At 40.8% G+C, this 18,027-nt stretch overlaps 2 protein-coding genes and 1 long non-coding RNA gene across 3 annotated transcripts; 2 read left to right on the top strand and 1 right to left on the bottom strand.

Moving 5' to 3' along the window:
• The first annotated feature begins 2,999 nt into the window (after positions 1 to 2,999).
• Positions 3,000 to 4,175, top strand: LOC130134947 (uncharacterized). Its single transcript, XR_008814463.1, has 2 exons — positions 3,000 to 3,529; positions 3,562 to 4,175. It is a non-coding gene; the product is annotated as an uncharacterized LOC130134947 (long non-coding RNA).
• On the bottom strand, positions 3,791 to 6,437 carry LOC115671594 (vacuolar protein sorting-associated protein 55 homolog). The gene is made up of 4 exons (XM_030593227.2): positions 6,333 to 6,437; positions 5,157 to 5,196; positions 4,996 to 5,080; positions 3,791 to 4,224 (listed from the first exon to the last, which is right to left on the bottom strand). The coding sequence occupies exons 1-4, from the start codon at positions 6,363 to 6,365 to the stop codon at positions 4,041 to 4,043; spliced, it is 342 nt and encodes a 113-aa protein (XP_030449087.1). The 5' UTR covers positions 6,366 to 6,437; the 3' UTR covers positions 3,791 to 4,040.
• A 6,367-nt stretch (positions 6,438 to 12,804) lies between these two features.
• LOC115662447 (uncharacterized) lies at positions 12,805 to 14,007 on the top strand. The gene has a single exon (XM_030584591.2). It carries the CDS (start codon positions 12,805 to 12,807, stop codon positions 14,005 to 14,007), a length of 1,203 nt encoding a protein of 400 aa, XP_030440451.2.
• Positions 14,008 to 18,027: the final 4,020 nt, after the last annotated feature.

The following is an 18,027-nucleotide window of genomic DNA, read 5'->3' as shown; positions in this document are numbered from 1 at the left end:
CAATTCCCAACTTGTTCCGTGTGCATATGATGGAAAGAGTCGTCGAAAATGAGGGGGCGAGGGGAATGTTTCCTTGCAATTGCACTGCAAAGACTTGACAAGAGAACCCAAGACATTGACTTGACTTCCTCTCGCAAGTCTTGCCACTGTCATATTTGCAACCATCATTTTCATATGTATATTTATTTATATATAGAGGAGTGCTTTTTGGACGGTGTTTATTTATCTCTTGTACTAATTAATCACTTGTCTTAGAACTTAGGTAAATGTTATGTACGGACTTTGGACTGGTCTTTGTTTTTAATGTTGAAAGTTTCTAACTCTTGCCTAATCAAACTATATATACATTATATAGTTGAGTGTGTCCCCCTCCCATGATCGTGCATGCCATGTGTCGCTTTCCTTGTAAAATGAGACGAAAGTGTCCCAGTGTCCTACGAACGCCAAAAAAGAATAAAAATCTCAACATCAATCATTAATCCGGAAACTTACCTCGAATTTGTCCTACTCTAACATCAACCAGACGTGTAACATATATTGAATTATATTCAATTCTTGGCACCATCAAGTGCAAATAATTACATGTTCCTGCCATACATTTGGCCGTTGACTCGCATTTCCATGGGTTAGTGAGATATTCCTTGGACAAGGTTATTTCTTACCTAGGTGATCTTTCACGACGATGAGGAAACTAGTGTTTTTATGGCATATGTAGTTACCCTAAATTGACTAGGTCTATTGTAATAAAGATAGGTTCGACCGCAACTGGCTTTTGCTTCGAGTCTTTTCTTTTAATCTAACATATGCAACTAAAGAGTCTAGTAATAATTCGGCAAAAGTACACTAGAAGTGCCATAACTTGTGTACGGCGATCACTTTGGTGCCATAACTTTTTTTCGGATCACTTTGGTGCCAACTTTTTTGAAAATCGATCACTTTAGTGCCAATGCTGACTTGGCTCGCCGGAAATCCGATGTGGCGCTAACACAGCTCGCCGGAGAGGTCCAGTCAACATTAAAAACAAAAAACGACGCCGTTTAGCCCGCTGACGTGTACTTTTTTTAAAAAAAAAAATTAAATTATATAAAAAAAAAAAACCCAGCAATGCGAGGAGCCCTCGCTGCCGCCGCAACCCACCACCACCCGGAAGGGCCGGCGGTGGTAGGCGCAAGGGTCGGCGAGGGCCGGATCCGACGAGGCGAGACCTCGCCGTCGCGACCCAGCGACGGCGAGGTCTCGCCTCGCCCAAAGAAAGGCGAGGCCAGACCTCGCCGTCGCCGGGTCGCGACGGCGAGCCGGATCCGGCCCTCGGCTGGGCTCGGCGAGGTCTCGCCTTGTCGGATCCGGCCCTCGCCGGGCTCGGCGAGGCTAACCTCGCCGTCGCGACCCGGCGACGGTCGCCGGATCCGGCCCTCGGCGGGCTCGGCGAGGGTCGCCGAATCCGGCCCTCCCTGGGCTCGGTGAGGGTCGTCGGGCCCTGGCCAGGGGCCGGCGACCCTTGCCGACCACTGCGCCCACCACCGCCGGCCCTTCCCGGCGGTGGTGGGTTGGCGGCAGCAGCGGCGAGGGCTCCCTCGCCGCTGCTGCAACTTTTTTTTTAAAAAAAAAAATTAAAAAATTCGAAAAAAAGCCACGTAATTTCCACCGTGTACAAGTCAGACCATTTTTTTTAATATAAATGCCGGGTAAGCTTTTTGGCCGGAATTTTGGCCGGAGTCACTAAAGTGATCGATTTTTCTCCGACTTGGCACCAAAGTGATCCGAAAAAAAGTTATGGCACCAAAGTGATTGCCGTACACAAGTTATGGCACTTCTAGTGTACTTTTGCCGTAATAATTCGAAGGAAAAGATAAGACTTCCTTCTTTGTTGAGTACGAGTTAGGGCAGATGAAAAAGTCGAGAAACTAAAACTCCCACCTCTCTTTCTAGTGAAGCGTTTTAGCCTGCGCGCTGTTAGAGAGCCGATCATAGCTATCTAATGATAGTTTTTTGTCAGGTTTTGTTTGATCGAGTTTTTGCAAGCTAGGATGATTTTAACGGTGACAAGAATAACATAAACGTCATCGAGCGTGGTAACCCGACAGTAAAAGTCATGATATCTTGTACGAGGTCACAAATTCAAGCCATGTCGCGATGTAGGTGTTGCTACCACTTCTCGACATCCGACGTATCAACAAGGCTGCAATGACAGGCTCATCAACTTTGGAACTTTGGATTTTGAGTGGCCTATGTAGCTATGGTTTAAAAAAAAAAACTTTCTGTAATAGATGTGAGACCCTTATAGTAACATCCAAGAAGAGTAGTTACACCGATCATCCTTCCATTCCTTTCTACCGGGACACATCTCTCATTTCATCGCTTCGATTCTTGCCAAACTAAACATACAATCTACATTTTAAGGACACTCCTATTCAATAAAGAAGATTTTACATGAGCTTGATGCTTTAATCCTAGATTGTCGAGAGGAGTCTAGATCCAAAGCCATGTTCAGTTCAATCCTAGTTTTACCTTAACGCTTGTTTAGCTCCCCTTTTTAATACGAGTATCTTTTTGCACCACTATCTTTCAACACAAAATCTCCTTTCCGTTGCATTGCACAGCAACACTCGCGCTCAGTTTATTTTGCGAAAATTAAATAATTTAAAATATATTTTTCTAAAATTGATCACTCGAAATAATTAATCAATAAAAAATGAAATTTTTATTCATTCAGTTTTGGGAACGATCATTTTTAGTAAGAAAATATCGTTCACTTTCCATGAAACAAACGGAGCCTCAGTTTCGTATAGCTGTACCTAGCACCTACAATAGACATCTGGACTAGACTGTGATAGAAAAACATTATTAGCCCACGAAGTCCACCTTCACCCATAATCCCTTCCGCCAAATTAAACTGTCGTGACATTCCATACCTTTCAGATATCATCAGATATTGAAAAAGCATTGCTGGGACTCTCGATAGAAATCCGACACATTCATTTTGTTTAGATTACCAATAGCCCATGATGGCACATATAGAACTCTAAAACACATTTCTACACCATGACACTCGCCTTCACCATAGTAATTTCTTAGAAACTTATTGCGATGACAAGGTGAAAACTCCAATGATCTAAGAAATTCCTCCGAAATAGAGGTTCTGATACCAATCGTTGGGACACTTATAGTCCGAGCCTAGGAAAACATTCAATCAAACTCTTCTCCTTTCAAAAACTTAAAACCGTCAAGTGATGAGCCAACAATATTTATCAACTGTTCAGTCCTTCACTAATTACCTGATGTAGGAATGATTTATCCCTAACAACCTCAATCTGGTTCTTCAGCCCTGACCGGGAATGAGGGCTCTTCTGACCTGTACTAAAATTAGCCGCTCACGGTCCTGCCCTCTCAACGAATAAAGAAAGCTATTAATGCATGGCATATATTGTCTTTCTTGATCACACGCTAACACAGAAGACCTCTCGGTCCAAGGCATTGGCAATCATTATGAGCGATAGAGGACAACTTGATGGTGAAAGATTATGGTCCTGTAATTAGAAAAGAATATGGAGAGAGAGAGAGAGAGAGAGAGAGAGAGAGAGATGGGTTGCTTTTGGGTACTCCCGACTTATATTAGCTCCTCATCAGCCGTTAGATCATGTAAATCTGGCATAGTTACCACCAGATCTAATGGCCTAGTTGAAGTGAACTAACATAAGCTCGTAGTACCTCATCATTTTCCCAAACAAACAGTTGCTCCATCTTTGCTGTTATCATACACGAAAGAGAACTCTGAAAAAACAAGCAGTACTAATCACATCAGAATCACTAAATGACTATATTTTGATTTTAGTGTTGAAGAAGCTTTATGCAGAGTGACTCAGCATCACTAAAACACACCAACAAGAACAGAGGCTCATATCACAGAGCAAAAGTTAACTGTTCAAATCGCCAACTGAGCATATTCCGACAAAGATTTACAGGGTATAGAATTTTGTATATTTTTCCAACTGCACATCAGAGTCTCGCATTTGATCTATTCAGTCTGGCATCAGGATTTATCACCACTCATCATCAAGGCTGGCACGGTGAAAGCACATTACTGTGAAGACAAATATGATGAAAGATGTAAACTCGATGAACATAGCTCCCGTGTTAATCAGATCAGCGTGTCTGAGGATAATAGGAATAGCAAAGCTTCCAACAGCCGATGCTCCGGTCAAAAATTTAGCAGCGTCAATCCAGCTATAAAAAATTTAAAAGAAAAAATTAAGGCAAGATAGATGTTACCAGGGAAGGACATTAATTCAGTCATAGAAAAGCACTCGTGCAACTGTATAGGGTTAAATAATACAGATATCACCGACGGCAGTGACATCTCTTTTTATTGTAAAAGCCAAACCATACAAGCTGTCAGGTCCAGTTCAATCATTAATGGAGCTACAACAAAAGACAGGACAACAGGTGTGAGTAATATAAAAATCATTACTCAATCCCCAAAACCACGAGGAAACTATTATGAACCGGTTTCCACCACAAACAATCATGCGGCAACCATTCCAACTCCCCTTCTGCTGATTTTCCCCAATAGTTATAGAACCATCAATTCAAGATAACATTCTTGGAGTAGAAATGCTGATCTATTCGTGAGTTCTTGAGAAGATTATGGCGATGAATGGAAGTCATACCATCAAATTTCTTCAATTAGAGGAGGTATGAGCAAGAAGAATTCCTGCCGCTAGAAAATTTTCAATCTAGAAATGAACTTAGGGAGAAAGCGAACTATGGAAACAAACTAATCTTGGTTTGATCTTTACGGCCGAAAATAATTACGAGTACATACCCAAGAGAAACTCAATCCTAGCACCACTTATAGTTGCCATATTTTATCTGTTTACCTAGGTAGCACAGAATGTTGGACCATGGTGGCAGTCAGTCTCTACTCTTCCAACAAGTTTAGAAAGTCTGAACCCACAACAAACAAAGCAAGAAAGTGTTATGATTAAAAGTACTCACCCTCCACCATCTCGACTGATCAAAAACTGAGTTGACCCGCCTCCAAAAAATAGACAAGGCATGGGCACCAAAATGTACATTAGAGCTGCAAGAAACAATGAGCATGTTAGTAACCTTCCAAAGGCAATATCAGGTTTGAAGGACGATAAATTAGCACTTGCCTGATAGCATTGGCCACCAATTATTGTACAATGCGCAGGCCTGTTTGTCAAAAATGAGCAAAAAAGAGCAAACATAAGAACAATAGTGTACAATACTCACTTAGTAGAGTGGCAGTAAGTTTCAATACTCAGCTGATTTCCTGGTAAGGACCCAATTTAGAGGTGCACTTTGAAGTATTACATATGTACAAAAACAAAACGCAGAAGTTCCTTGAAATGGAAAAAGATGATGAATTCCAAGCAGTTAGGCCAAACAGCAAGATATGCACACATGAATGTCTTGAGGAACATCTATTGACAGCTAGAGGACCCACCACTTGTTAAACCTCTACGGACAACTGGAAAATGCAGTTCCCCAGGTTTCATGGAACTGTTTTGGAGAGAGAGAGAGAGAGAGAGTTCTGTAGATGCTTGGGGGTCCAAGAAAATGGACAAAAGAAAATACAAAAATGTTTTTCACTAGCTAAGTGTCTTCAATATGGACGCCACTGATACCCACACAGTCCAAAGGTAGAAAGAATTCAAAAGTACAAATACACGTGACAAATTATCGACCACCGTATTTGCTGCTGTTGTAAATTGGGAGGAATGACACAAATATGCAAATGACAGCGTTGACCACCATATTTACTGCGGAAGGAAATTGGGAGAGGATCACTAATCCATTTTTGAAGTGCATGAGCAATTAATCTATGAACACGTATTTGGCAAACTGAACTTCAATAATAATCCGATTATCCATGCCAAACACACATCACAACAAATTCCTGTAAAGCATAGACAGATCGCCAGTATGAAACCTCAAACTGGTTCTTCATTATCAATGCCCGATGGCACATGATTAGCAATGTCATCTCAAGGAAAGAATAGCACAAAGAACTTAAAAGACTTAATAAAGATGAAAAGACTGACATAGTCAAGGGCAAGATGGACTGACCAATCCTTCCAAATGTATACCTAGGCAACCTAATTGTTGTTTGTCCTTGGTCACATTGGCCGTATCCAGTAGATTAACGAGACAGAGCTCTTTAGCAAGGACAACATATTATAGAAAATTCAAAGTAGAAGGTAAAATAAGAGCATATCATTTAGAATATCATTGGAGTTAACTATTCACATAAACAAGCAATCTAATTCTATCAAAAAGTTTATTCCACCCTGGTATTTAGTACATACCAAGATCTGTAGCAAGATGCTGGACGAAAACATAAAAGCAAGCCCAGCCAGACTGCAAAGAAGGAAATCTTGCTTCAGACATTAAATTTCACTGAGTTGCATCACAGATAAAATCGCAGTGGTATTTTCTTTAACAGGAAATGAAATGTGACTTTGCAACTTACACTGGAGTAAACGGCCGCCAGGAATCCCACGACAGCAGGGCAAAGCAAAAGAACACAACCAGAGTCAAAGGATGCCGTATAATTGACAATCAGTATATAAGCAAAGAAGAAACAAAGATTCTTTAGCCAAACCTAAAACGAAACGATCGACAGAGCAGAGACAAAATCTTCGACGCGATTAAATACATTCCTACCCACGACGATTTTTTCTACTCTGGCAGACATGTTAGCAATCATCTGAATACCTCAAGCCACACCAAACCCATTTTAGGGCAGCTCATCACGCCCTTCAAAACCTCATTTCTTCTTTTGGTTTGCCGGCGAAGCACTTTGTGCATTTCTATGGTCAAATCAAGCACAGCCCCAAATCAAGAAACTAACACCCATCACCCTAAACTGAATTTACATATTAAAAAGCACCGAGCTTTCATCCTCCATCGAACTGCACTGCAACTAAAGGGGTAAAAACAGAACAGCAGAGCGCTTCCGATCTTCACCCCAAAAAAAGGGAAAAGCGCACCTCAAAATCAGTTCAAAACAGACTAGCCCTTCACTACAAAACCGGGTTCGAGCTCAGTGGGAGTTTCCAACACTGCCGTCGACCCAATTTCGGATCTTTCGGCCTCCACTTCACTGGGAAGCCGATGAGGCGACGACGAGCGGGGGCGAATTTCGCACTTAGGGCAAGGAAGGAATAAACCCAGAAGGAGGAGGAGCAGGAGGAGGAGGATAGAGCAAGAAAAATCGAACCTTGAATGGTCATCGCCATGTTTGATCCGTCCCAGAGCAGGACGATTGAGCTTGCGAATCGAAACCGCAGATGAGGAAGGGGAGCGCGAAGCAGTGAAGGAGATGAATGGTTCGATTGATTTTGCAGGGTGCGAATTGCTCGATTTCGGTGTGGACTTTTCAGTATTGCGTTGGCAACCGTCGCAGAAGAGGGAGTAAAGGTGGTTTGCGGGTGGAAATTTTCGATTTCCAGAAGGGTAAGCGTTTGACGAAAAAACGAATCGTTAATACCAAGAAAAACTCTAAATTGATATATTTATAATAAATTTATTTAAAATTATTTTTTTGATCATAAAAAATTTTAAATTGGTATATTTGTGATAATTTTATCTCGAACTATTTTTTTAATCATCAAAAACCCCACACTGGCATTTTCATGATAATTTTATCCCGAACCAATTTTTTGACCACCAAAAATCTCAAACTGGTACACCTGTGATAAATTTATCCTCCGTTAGTTTCCGTTAAATTTTATCGTCAAATTACTAAGTTTGATGATACGTGGTAGTTGACAGGTGTACCAGTTTGAGGTTTTACCCCTCTGTTTGTCACAAGTTTACAAATTTGTGATTTCCGTGATATTAATCCAATTTAACGGACATTAACGGAGGGTAAATTTGTCATAAATGTACCGGTTAAAGTTTTTAGTAATCAAAAAATTAGTTTTGGGGTAAAATTATCACAGGTGTACCAATCTGAGATTTTTAGTGGTCAAAAAAATAATTCGGGGTAAAATTATCACTGGTGTACTAGGTTAAGATTTTTTGTTATCAAAAAATTAGTTCGGGGTAAAATTATCACAAGTGTGCAAGTGTGAGGTTTTTGGTGGTCAAAAAATTAGTTCATGGTAAATTTGTCACAGGTGTACCAATTTGAGGTTTTTTGTGGTCAAAAAATTAGTTTGTGGTAAAATTGTCACAGGTCTACCAGTTTGGGGTTTTTCATGATATTAACACTAAAAGAAAAGGTTGATATCACACAAAATCCAAAATTGGTATATTTGTAATAAATTTGCTCTAAATTAATTTTTTGATAATGAAAAACCCCAAATCGGTACACATGTGGTAAATTTACCCCAAACTAATTTTTTTGACCATAAAAAATCCCAAACTGGTACACCTGTGACAATTTTATCCCGAACTATTTTTTTAACCGTCAAAAACCTCACACTGGTACATCCATGATAATTTTACCCCGAATTAATTTTTTGATCACCAAAAACCTCAAACTGGTACACCTGTGACAAATTTACCCTCCGTTAATTTCCGTTAAATTTTACCGTCAAATTGCTAAGTTTAATGACAGTGGTAGTTGACATGTATACCAGTTTGGGGTTTTACCCCTCTGTTTGTCGCAAGTTTACCAATTTGTGATTTTTCGTGATATTAATCCAATTTAACGGACACTAACGGAGGGTAAAATTATCACAGGTGTACCGGTTTTGAGTTTTTGATGGTCAAAAAATTAGTTCAGGGTAAAATTGTCACAGGTGTACCAGTGTTGACACCTAAATTTTGACAATCAAGTCAGTCGTTCGTTGCATAAAAATTAGGGATCGATCCCAGTCCCTAGACAAAAAATTAGCATATAGATTAGAAGCATTTGAATTTGTATTTAGGCTCACATAGTTGCATTTGCATTGGACTGGCGGCGGATGGACTCAAGTGCAGAGGTTGTGAACTCAATGGAAATTGGACTAAACTCGCGTGGATTAAAGATTTTGGCCTAGCCCATTTATTTTTGCGCGAGGGGTCCTACACTTAGAAAGAATTTTCGTAAGTTCACGATCTAGGGACGTGCGATCAAGAGCAACATATAAATCGTGCAAAAGGTTATACTCTTGATTGTGTGTATATTATATGTTTGCCATATATTTGGTGCATAATTCTTGATCAAGAATCGATAAAAAAGAGAGAGATTCTTTTCCGAGTCTTGAAGGGCGTAATCTTGTCGGTTTAGGCATGGAATATTGGCTGAAATACGGACAATATTCTGATTTGGGGAGTGAAGAAGACAAAACAAATATAAAAGAAGATGTGTGCGAGAGGGGAGATGAGGAAAGAAATTGCAAAGCTAGATTGTGCAATATGTGGTTGAAAAGAGAAAATATTGTATATTTTCTTTCCTTGGTGGGCTCCATTTCTTGGCATATAAATAAGATGATAGTGCAATGCGTGAAGGGGGGGCTTTTCTTTTGGATCGGATCAGACACAAGAAACACAGAGAGAAAACACGAGAGCGAGAGAGAGGAACGGGGGGAGAGAGAGGATCACGGGTGGACTTGTCCTGCCGCCGCATCCGTGTGGCCTCACTGCCGGGCCTCCATCAACGTCGCGCACGCTCACGGCCGGACTCGTGGCCGTGAGTCACTGCTGCCCGAAGTCGACACCGCTGTGCCCGTGTCGCCCATTCCAACGCCGGGCTGGTTGCCGCTTCTCCCTGACACGCGCGGACTCCTGCCGCTGCTGTTCCGTGACGTTGCCGTCCCACTGCTGATTGCTGAGCCGCCGCCTGTTGCTGCTTCTCTCACGGCCAGACCTGTGGCCGTGAGTCGTGACCCTCCTCGCTCCGATCTCTACTGAATCCGCACCTCTGCTGCTCGTGCCCCGTTCAAGCCTGCACCAGTGAGAAGTCCTTACACAACGACGCTGAACCAGCCCTCTGACGACGAAGCCATCGAGCGCCGCTTACTGCTCCAAGTTCAACACTCACGACGTCACCGTTCTCCTTCTCTTGCCAATGCGAGACCACGATCCAAGAATTGGTCCGACGTCCCCGCATGACTAGATCGGCTTTTGTTTGATACACTCTGAAGCATTGAAGACAGTCAAGTGGAAAGCTTAATTGTGTGGGCTTAAATAGTCAAAGTTTGATAATCAGAAGAAGACCATTACAAGACCAGCCAGATTCGGTCAAAAGCTGAAGGACGACGATGCATTTGCTGCTCCCGAGTTGACCGAGAGCCCACTGTCGAGTCACGCCCCTGCTGTTGCGTCACTCTCGCGGCCGACTCCGTGGTCGCGAGCCAGTCCATTGTCGCCGCATCCGCCGTCGATCGCTCGTCGCCCGTCATCGGTTATCCGTTGCCGGTCCACTCGCCGCGATCCCGATCCGCCACGAGTTCAAATTTGGAATTATCCGCCAATTAGGTAAGATTATCCGAATATTTCTCTTAAATATTTAATTTCCTAGTTTTCGGGTGTTTGAATATTTCGTGAATATTTTGGTGGATAGCTAGATATCTTAGGGTAATTTTGTGATATCCGCAATATTTGAAAATACCCAAAATTAGGAATCATTCCTAATTTGGCAACGTATCTGAACGACTATCCGACCTTATCCCTAAGGTACGATACGCGGCGATACGGAAAATCGTTATCTTGTCCATAATCACTTGGATACGATAATAGATTTAATTTGCTTTCCAAATTTAAACAATCAACTTTCTGTCGATATCTATAACCCTATAGATATGATCGTTAGTTTGATTTCTTTGCCTTATATGAATTTGAAGAATCTTGCGGATTGCGTGAATTGTTTGAATGTGATTGATATCTTTGTTTGATTGTTTTCCTTTTAAATAAAGAAAATCTAAAAATTTGCTAGTTAGATTTAAATTAGAAATTTTGCATGCTTAGGGAATCTTAAATATATCCAAAAGAATAAGATAATTATTTGATTTAAATTGGGATTTAGGGTAGTATATTTCCTAGTTTAAATTAGAAATTATTTTACTCTTAGTGGATTATTTAGGATATTTAATAATTTCGAATTTTAATAAAAATCCCAAAAAAAAGAATCACTTTAGGATAGATCAAATCATTTTCTCTAGGATAGATTGCATGTTAATTTGAGTAATTTTTAATTCCGAATTTCATTTGAAAATACCAAAAATAAATCATTTGTCCGTCATTAGAATTAGGTCACGTCGTCGCATGACATATAGTTTGCATGTTAGGCTGCATTAATCGCATGTTAATTTTTGCACGTCATTACATATAGGTTAGTTTTCATTTAAATAAGTGAAAATCCTAAAAAATATTGAGTGAACTGCTTGTTAATTAGAAATCATATTAGAATTGTTGATGTGATTTTCTAGCTAACAATGCAGATGCTTACGTTGCTTCGAGGTAAGTAATTCTCCCAATCTTGCAATTTATTTAATGTTTTGATTATTGGGTGTTACTTTGGTGGTTTGCGCACCCGCATGATCACCTCACATGCTAGTGACTAAGTTAAAATGGATCCAGATCGCCGCACAAATGTTTTTGAAAAGAAAAGGTACGAAAGGGCGTTAGACTAGATCTAGCGTAATCAAGTCCCCGAGCTTAGAATCTCTGGTTCGTAGGAATAAAACATATCTCCCTATGTTTTATTTAGGTTTCTAATCGACCTACCACAAATAGATTAGTGGCGACTCCAAGCATGAAAACTTTCGCATGTTAAAAACTTAAACCCTAAGTTGCGAATTGGTAGGGCTTGGGAGGGCCCGAGTTAGGCTTAGTCTTAACAATCCATTAGCCTGAGAGAAATTTTAGGTCGCGACAAAGGCTAGTTTTTCTTTTCAAAAAATATTTTTTGCTTGGCAGCGAGGATCCCAGGTACGTCCCTAACATTTTAGGTGTTAAATGTTTTTGCAGACTGGGAGGTATAAGGGGAGGCGTGATTGTTAACCCTTGTTTTGCAGGGAGGTGTTTGGATGTATGGTTTATTTTATGTACGAAGCGCTGTATGATATAACCTGTTGTGCATGCCTTGCATTTCACTACACCGCACACACTACCCGCTGCCGGACCTAGGCAGCACAGGTTTAGGATGGTACCGAGACAGCGGACACCCCGACCACACCCGCGTGGTATGGGTCGCCCTCCTTGGTCCCGAAAGTTTTTTCACGGTGTCATTGAGTTCCCACCACGGTTGCACCCTTTGCAACCCGGGTCGGCTCCTTGACTAAGCCGGAGTCAGGGGAACCTCGGCCTAACCACAACCATGACTGGTTTAGCCCGGTAATCCTCGCGTCTCCATTTTGTAAGCCAGAGTCTAGATAGAAATCGAACCTCACATTTCATGCGCGTGTCTATGTGATTGCCATGGTCCTACCGGGTAAAGTAAGTCTTCTGAACTCTCCTTTTTGCAATTTATTTAGTTATTGCATCTTTCGGGTCGGTCCATGATAGGTATAGGTCGGTTTTTAATTTGAAAGTAATAATCATTGAGTCCTTTTTTTAAAAAACAAAAAAAAAAGAAGAAAAAAGAAAGCTCTTTTGGAGAATTATTTTCAATCTATGTCTTTATTTTCTTGGATGTGTCATAGGTCATTATTTCCTGAGAAATTTGCCATCATTTTCACAAGTACATGGAGTAATGAAAAATGTCACGAAAAATGGGAATAAAAAGGGACAATTAGATTGAGTCATGGACTGATCGTTTTGAGGACGTATACTTACCATGCTCTATTTTTTAATTAGGTTATTACGGACCGTCAACGTTCCCCAATCCGTACTCGCTCAAGAGCAAGAATGACTGACCAAAATGAGCAGGCTCGTGTTGCTGTCCTTGAAACCGAAATGAAGCAAGTCCTGAATGTGCTCGAGAATATCGCCAAACAAGTTGCTTCTCTACAGACAAGCATTTCCACACTGTCTGCACCCGCTCAACCGAGTGTAGAGATTGTACTGCCCGATGACTCTCCTCCTGTTGAGTCAAAAGACAAGGGAAAAACTGTTGCCATTGGCACTTCCTCGACCGAGAATGGTGCAACTTTAACTGACAAAGCTCGTCCGATCATTACAGATGGGGGCGATGCATCTTCTAAGCCACCAAAGAGTGATGAGGCTGAGCGTATTGATAAGCTTGAAGAAAAATTCCGTCAAATGCAAGGCTTTGATGATCAATTCTCACGAGGTCTTGCTCACATTGTCAAGGTTCAAGTCCCTAAGAAGTTCAAGGCGCCTGAGTTTAATAAGTTCGATGGCCTTTCCTGTCCTAAGGTCCATTTACAATACTACACGACGAGGATGGCGCCGTATGCTGATAATGTGCCACTCATGATCCACACTTTCCAAGATAGCTTAACCGGACCCCCCTTACAATGGTTCGTTTTGAAAAAGATTCATTCGCTCAAGACATGGGAGGATTTGTCTGATGCTTTCATTCGTCAATACAAATTCAATATTGACGTGGCCCCGTCACGTGAGGATTTGATTCGCACTGAGAAGAAAAAGACCGAGACCTTCAAGGCCTATGCTACTAGGTGGAGAGCTCTAGCTGTGCAAATTACCCCCGAGTTGACTGAGAAGGAGATGCTTGATACCTTCATGAAGACTTTACCGTTCGAGTTTCGTAATCGAATGTTGGGTTCTAATTTCAATTCTTTAGCTGAGTTGATACCTGTGGGAGAACGCATTGAGATCGCTCTGCGCGATGGTTGGGCCACTGAGCAGGCTACCTCTGCTAAGAAGTTCACCCTCAAGAAGGATAAGGAACCGACACCTGAAGTGAATGTAGCTTACTCTCAACAAAGCCGTGACACTGCTCCGACAATGCAGTCTGCTGGCAAACAACAAGGTGGACGCCAATTCACTAGTCGACAACAAGGTACTAAAAGGAACTTCACGCCTCTGCCTGGGCCGTTATCCAAAGTTTTGCCTGTCCTCCAAAAGAAAAATTTGCTTTCAAGTGAGCCGAAACGCCCGAACCCCGAGCGGTTCTCTCGGTTATGACTCCTCTAAGAAATGTGAGTATCATATGGGGAAGTCGGTCATTCTACTGATGATTGTTATGTACTGAAACATAGAATTCAAGACCTCTTGGACACAAAGGCATTCTCTTTCCGCAGTGATCAACCAAATGTCGAGCGGAACCCTCTACCTAACCATGTCGGAAGCACGGATGCTCGTTATTGAGTAGAGAAATTTCGTACTCCTCTGCGAAGGAGTCTTTCATGCTTTCTAGGATTTCAAGTGTTTCTAGGATTTCCTGCTTTCTAGGATTTCAATTCATGTTTATGTTTTTATTCGTAGGGCTTTGATTATTTGCATTTCCCTTCCAATAATGTAATTCATTCGACTCTATTCAATGAAATTACAAGTTTATTTGCATTTTGAGGGTATGTTGAAGTATACCAAACTAGCCTGGTGATGATATCCAACCATGAAAAGAAAATATCATCCAAGGAGAAATTCTGAGGGCTGGGCTTTCTCATGCTCCCTCCAAAAAAAAAAAAACTTTCCGAAAATAAAAAGCATTTCATTGCTTTTTTTTAAAAAAAAAGAAAAAACCTTTTTCCAAATCATGCATCAAATAAACCCTGTTTGTTCGTCTGACTCATTTACTTCATGTCTCAGAGCATAATACTCTAGCTTGTTATGATGAGAAAATGACACATCCAGTTCAACGGTGATGAACCCATTGGTTCAATTGAGGGCTAACAAAGCCTTCGAAGGAAAGTGAGCTTGCAAAGACTTATCTGGGGGCAATGAATCATAACTTGATTTGGTGTGGTGCTATATCTGGAAAGCCAGAAAAGGAGATGACAAATCGGGGGCATGACAGACTCCTGTAGCGGCCATTGAGATAATTCCTTGGATAATCGAAATTTACTAAGTCTCATTTTGCGTTACATAGAATCCTATTCATGCACGTTCTCTTGTGCAGGGGCAAAAGCAACGATGGAGCATTCATGTGTCCATTCCTTCTAAATAGGGGCAATCAAAGGACTCCCATTCCAAAAAATGTCTCTCTGTGTTGATGTTCTCACACCTTTTGCAGGGACCATTTATTTTGAATGCTCAATGCCATATTTTTCATGCTTATGATGAAATTTTTGAGTATGATAAATATGTTCAGAAGTTGCAAACTTTTTTGTGCTTGAAGTTGATAAGCTTGTGAAATGATCACATCTTTCAAGGAAAAGAAATTTTGCTTGGTAAGTTTACCTATTTGACCCATCAATTTCATGTTGAAATTTGTCAAGATGGACAATTCAATGAATGATGTGGAACTGCTTGAGTATGCTAAATGAGATATGTTGGGATGATGAAAGGCAAGCCATATCCTATACACCGTCCCCTATTCATACACTTGTGAGATGAGTGGAAAAATTCCATATCTACAAGGTAAAGGGTTATCTCGCGAAAGGTACGGCTATCAAAATGACGAGGGGCAGTTCACTTCTCTATCCTAAACAATACAGGTTATCCATTGTTTCGCCACTTTGAGCCCAAACACTTGGAGAAGTTTTTTCAAATTACCCCTGTCAAGAACCACCCCACATCGGGGTAAACTGGAGGTAAGTCGACATCGTAAGGTGAGAAAAATAGATAGAAATTTTCTTACTCACACTTGCATCAATCTTCAAGTGTTGCTATTGCAAATGAACTCAAACATTAATTCAAGTGCCTTAGAATGATGAAGAGCAGTTCTTTCTCTATCCTACACACTTTATCCATTGCTTAGCCGACTTGAGCCTGCAATTTCATTTCATAAAAACCCAGTTGGTGATCATCCCCCACGCTGGGGGCAAGGTAAAAGCCATCACTGTCCATGCAGCATATCCGGAGTGCCAATAGAAGACGAAGACCCCGAGAGTCCAAATGTTAGTCATTCGGTCAAAATAAGCCAAAGTATGGTTGGCCAATGTATGCATTGTAGATGGTGTGTGTCAAAAGTCAAAAGTGAAAAAAACTAGGGGCATGAAAAAGCAGTGTGCCTGGTAAAAGCAAGGCCAATGCCCATGAAAAGAAAAAAGAAGAAGAAGAGAAAGAAAAAAAATGAAGAAAAAAGAGAGAACTTTGGAGTAGAAAATGTCGAAATATGATGTGTCAAAGTCACAAAGATATCCACAGTCTTAAGGAATCAAGTGACGAACTCTTGCGGCCAATAGAGCATCTACCAAGAAGACAATCCCTGGCAATGAAGAAGATCGGTGATTATGCCTAGATGATCACCAACTCTCACCCTTATACACATTTTCGAGCCTGATATATCCTTTCGTTTCTCAACCCGTGAACCTAGCCTACGTTACGTCCCTTGCAAAGTCTCTTCTGATTAGAGCACTTGAATTAACGTAGAATTTCAGATGTTTATAAGCTTAGCCCGAAGAAGTGCGAGCAAGTCTATTTCTATCTCATTTTGCAGGGTTCTTGACTTGTAAACCCGGAGATGATTGTGGAGTATTTTCTTTCAATACCCTCGACTCAAAGAGTCCCCTTTGTTAAGCCATTGACTAAACCGACATTACGGTCCTGATAAAGACCTCTTAGATTGGTAAGGTCGTACCGCTTGCGAGAATACTCGGATCCTTGTCGACATGATGATGGTGAGACGGAGTGATTCTCATAAAATAGCCCTTCTGAATGAGAGTGAGTGAAAGCCCTTTTTAACTGAAAGTCTCTCATTTAGCATTCTTAAGAAATCCACGTTATAAGTGAAAATTGTCTTAATGATAATTCTCCATAGTGGAAATTTGGTTATGCAAATATGGTAAAACCATCATGCATAAACCTCAATTGAATTAATGAATTTTGAAATGTGTGTTCTAGAGTAGCCGTGATTGCTAATCTCTTTTATGAATGCATATGTGTTTTTGCTCTAGTCATGTCCGACAGGTAATGTTTCCTCGAAGACTGAAGAGTTCCTGACGCTTGAGTTGCTATCTGAAGCTTCGAATTTGTTTAAATATTTTTCAACATTCAAATATCTGATTGAAGTTTCAGGTATCATTTTCGAAAATCCGAAGGGAATTTTCGATTCTATTAATCATATCTGATTGCAGTTTCAGATATCTTTTCGAAGATCCGAAGGGAATCATCGAACCCATTCAAATACCTGATTGAAGTTTCAGGTATTATTTCCGAAAATCCAAAGGGAGTTTTCGATCCTATTAATCATATCTGATTGCAGTTTCAGATATCTTCTCGAAGATCCGAAGGGAATCATCGAGCCCTTTCAAGTATCTGATTGAAGTTTCAGATATCATTTCCGAAAATCCGAAGGGAGTTTTCGATCCTATTAATCATATCTGATTGCAGTTTCAGATATCTTCTCGAAGATCCGAAGGGAATCATCGAGCGCATTCAAGTATCTGATTGAAGTTTCAGGAATTTTTCTTGAAAGTCCGAAGGGAATTATTCGATACCTTTCATTGAAAATCCGAAGGGAATTTTCGAGTCCATCTCATCTCAAGCTCTTCTCTGAAAATCCGAAGGGGATTTTCGAGCTTTCAAATACTATTGGGAATTCCAGATACTTGGCGGGTTTCGAAAGCTGATCCATACCCCAATTTTGCTTTTCCAAATCTTCAGGTAAGTAAATGCAGGTATGTTTTCTATTTTTGCATTTGCATTTTCATATCATATTAGAAAATGGGTGTGGGCTCATTGAGATCCCATTTACTCGACAAAAAGATTAATTTTTCTCATTGCATTTGCATAGTCAAATTTCAGGTATCATTTTATCTTTGAATGAAACCTCTTCGAGCTCCCCTTCAAAGAGGGGCAGCTGTTGACACCTAAATTTTGACAATCAAGTCAGTCGTTCGTTGCATAAAAATTAGGGATCGATCCCAGTCCCTAGACAAAAAATTAGCATATAGATTAGAAGCATTTGAATTTGTATTTAGGCTCACATAGTTGCATTTGCATTGGACTGGCGGCGGATGGACTCAAGTGCAGAGGTTGTGAACTCAATGGAAATTGGACTAAACTCGCGTGGATTAAAGATTTTGGCCTAGCCCATTTATT

The sequence above is a fragment of the Syzygium oleosum genome, unplaced genomic scaffold, assembly GCF_021117445.2.
Source record: "Syzygium oleosum isolate NSW1041296 unplaced genomic scaffold, Sole_v2.1 Sole_v2.25, whole genome shotgun sequence".
Lineage (NCBI taxonomy): Eukaryota > Viridiplantae > Streptophyta > Magnoliopsida > Myrtales > Myrtaceae > Syzygium > Syzygium oleosum.
The sequence above is the reverse complement of the archived record's forward strand: the minus strand, read 5'-3'. Positions and strand labels throughout refer to the sequence as shown.

Bases quoted from the DNA above. Each gene is read 5' to 3' on its own strand.
- LOC115662447 (XM_030584591.2), top strand. From the start codon at position 12,805: ATGACTGACCAAAATGAGCAGGCTCGTGTTGCTGTCCTTGAAACCGAA.
- LOC115671594 (XM_030593227.2), bottom strand. From the start codon at position 6,365: ATGTTTTCGTCCAGCATCTTGCTACAGATCTTG. The intron at 5,081-5,156 runs GCAAGTGCTAAT...TGTTTCTTGCAG, and splicing joins TTGGTGGCCAATGCTATCAG to CTCTAATGTACATTTTGGTG. The intron at 4,225-4,995 runs GTGAGTACTTTT...AATTTTTTATAG, and splicing joins ATCAGTCGAGATGGTGGAGG to CTGGATTGACGCTGCTAAAT.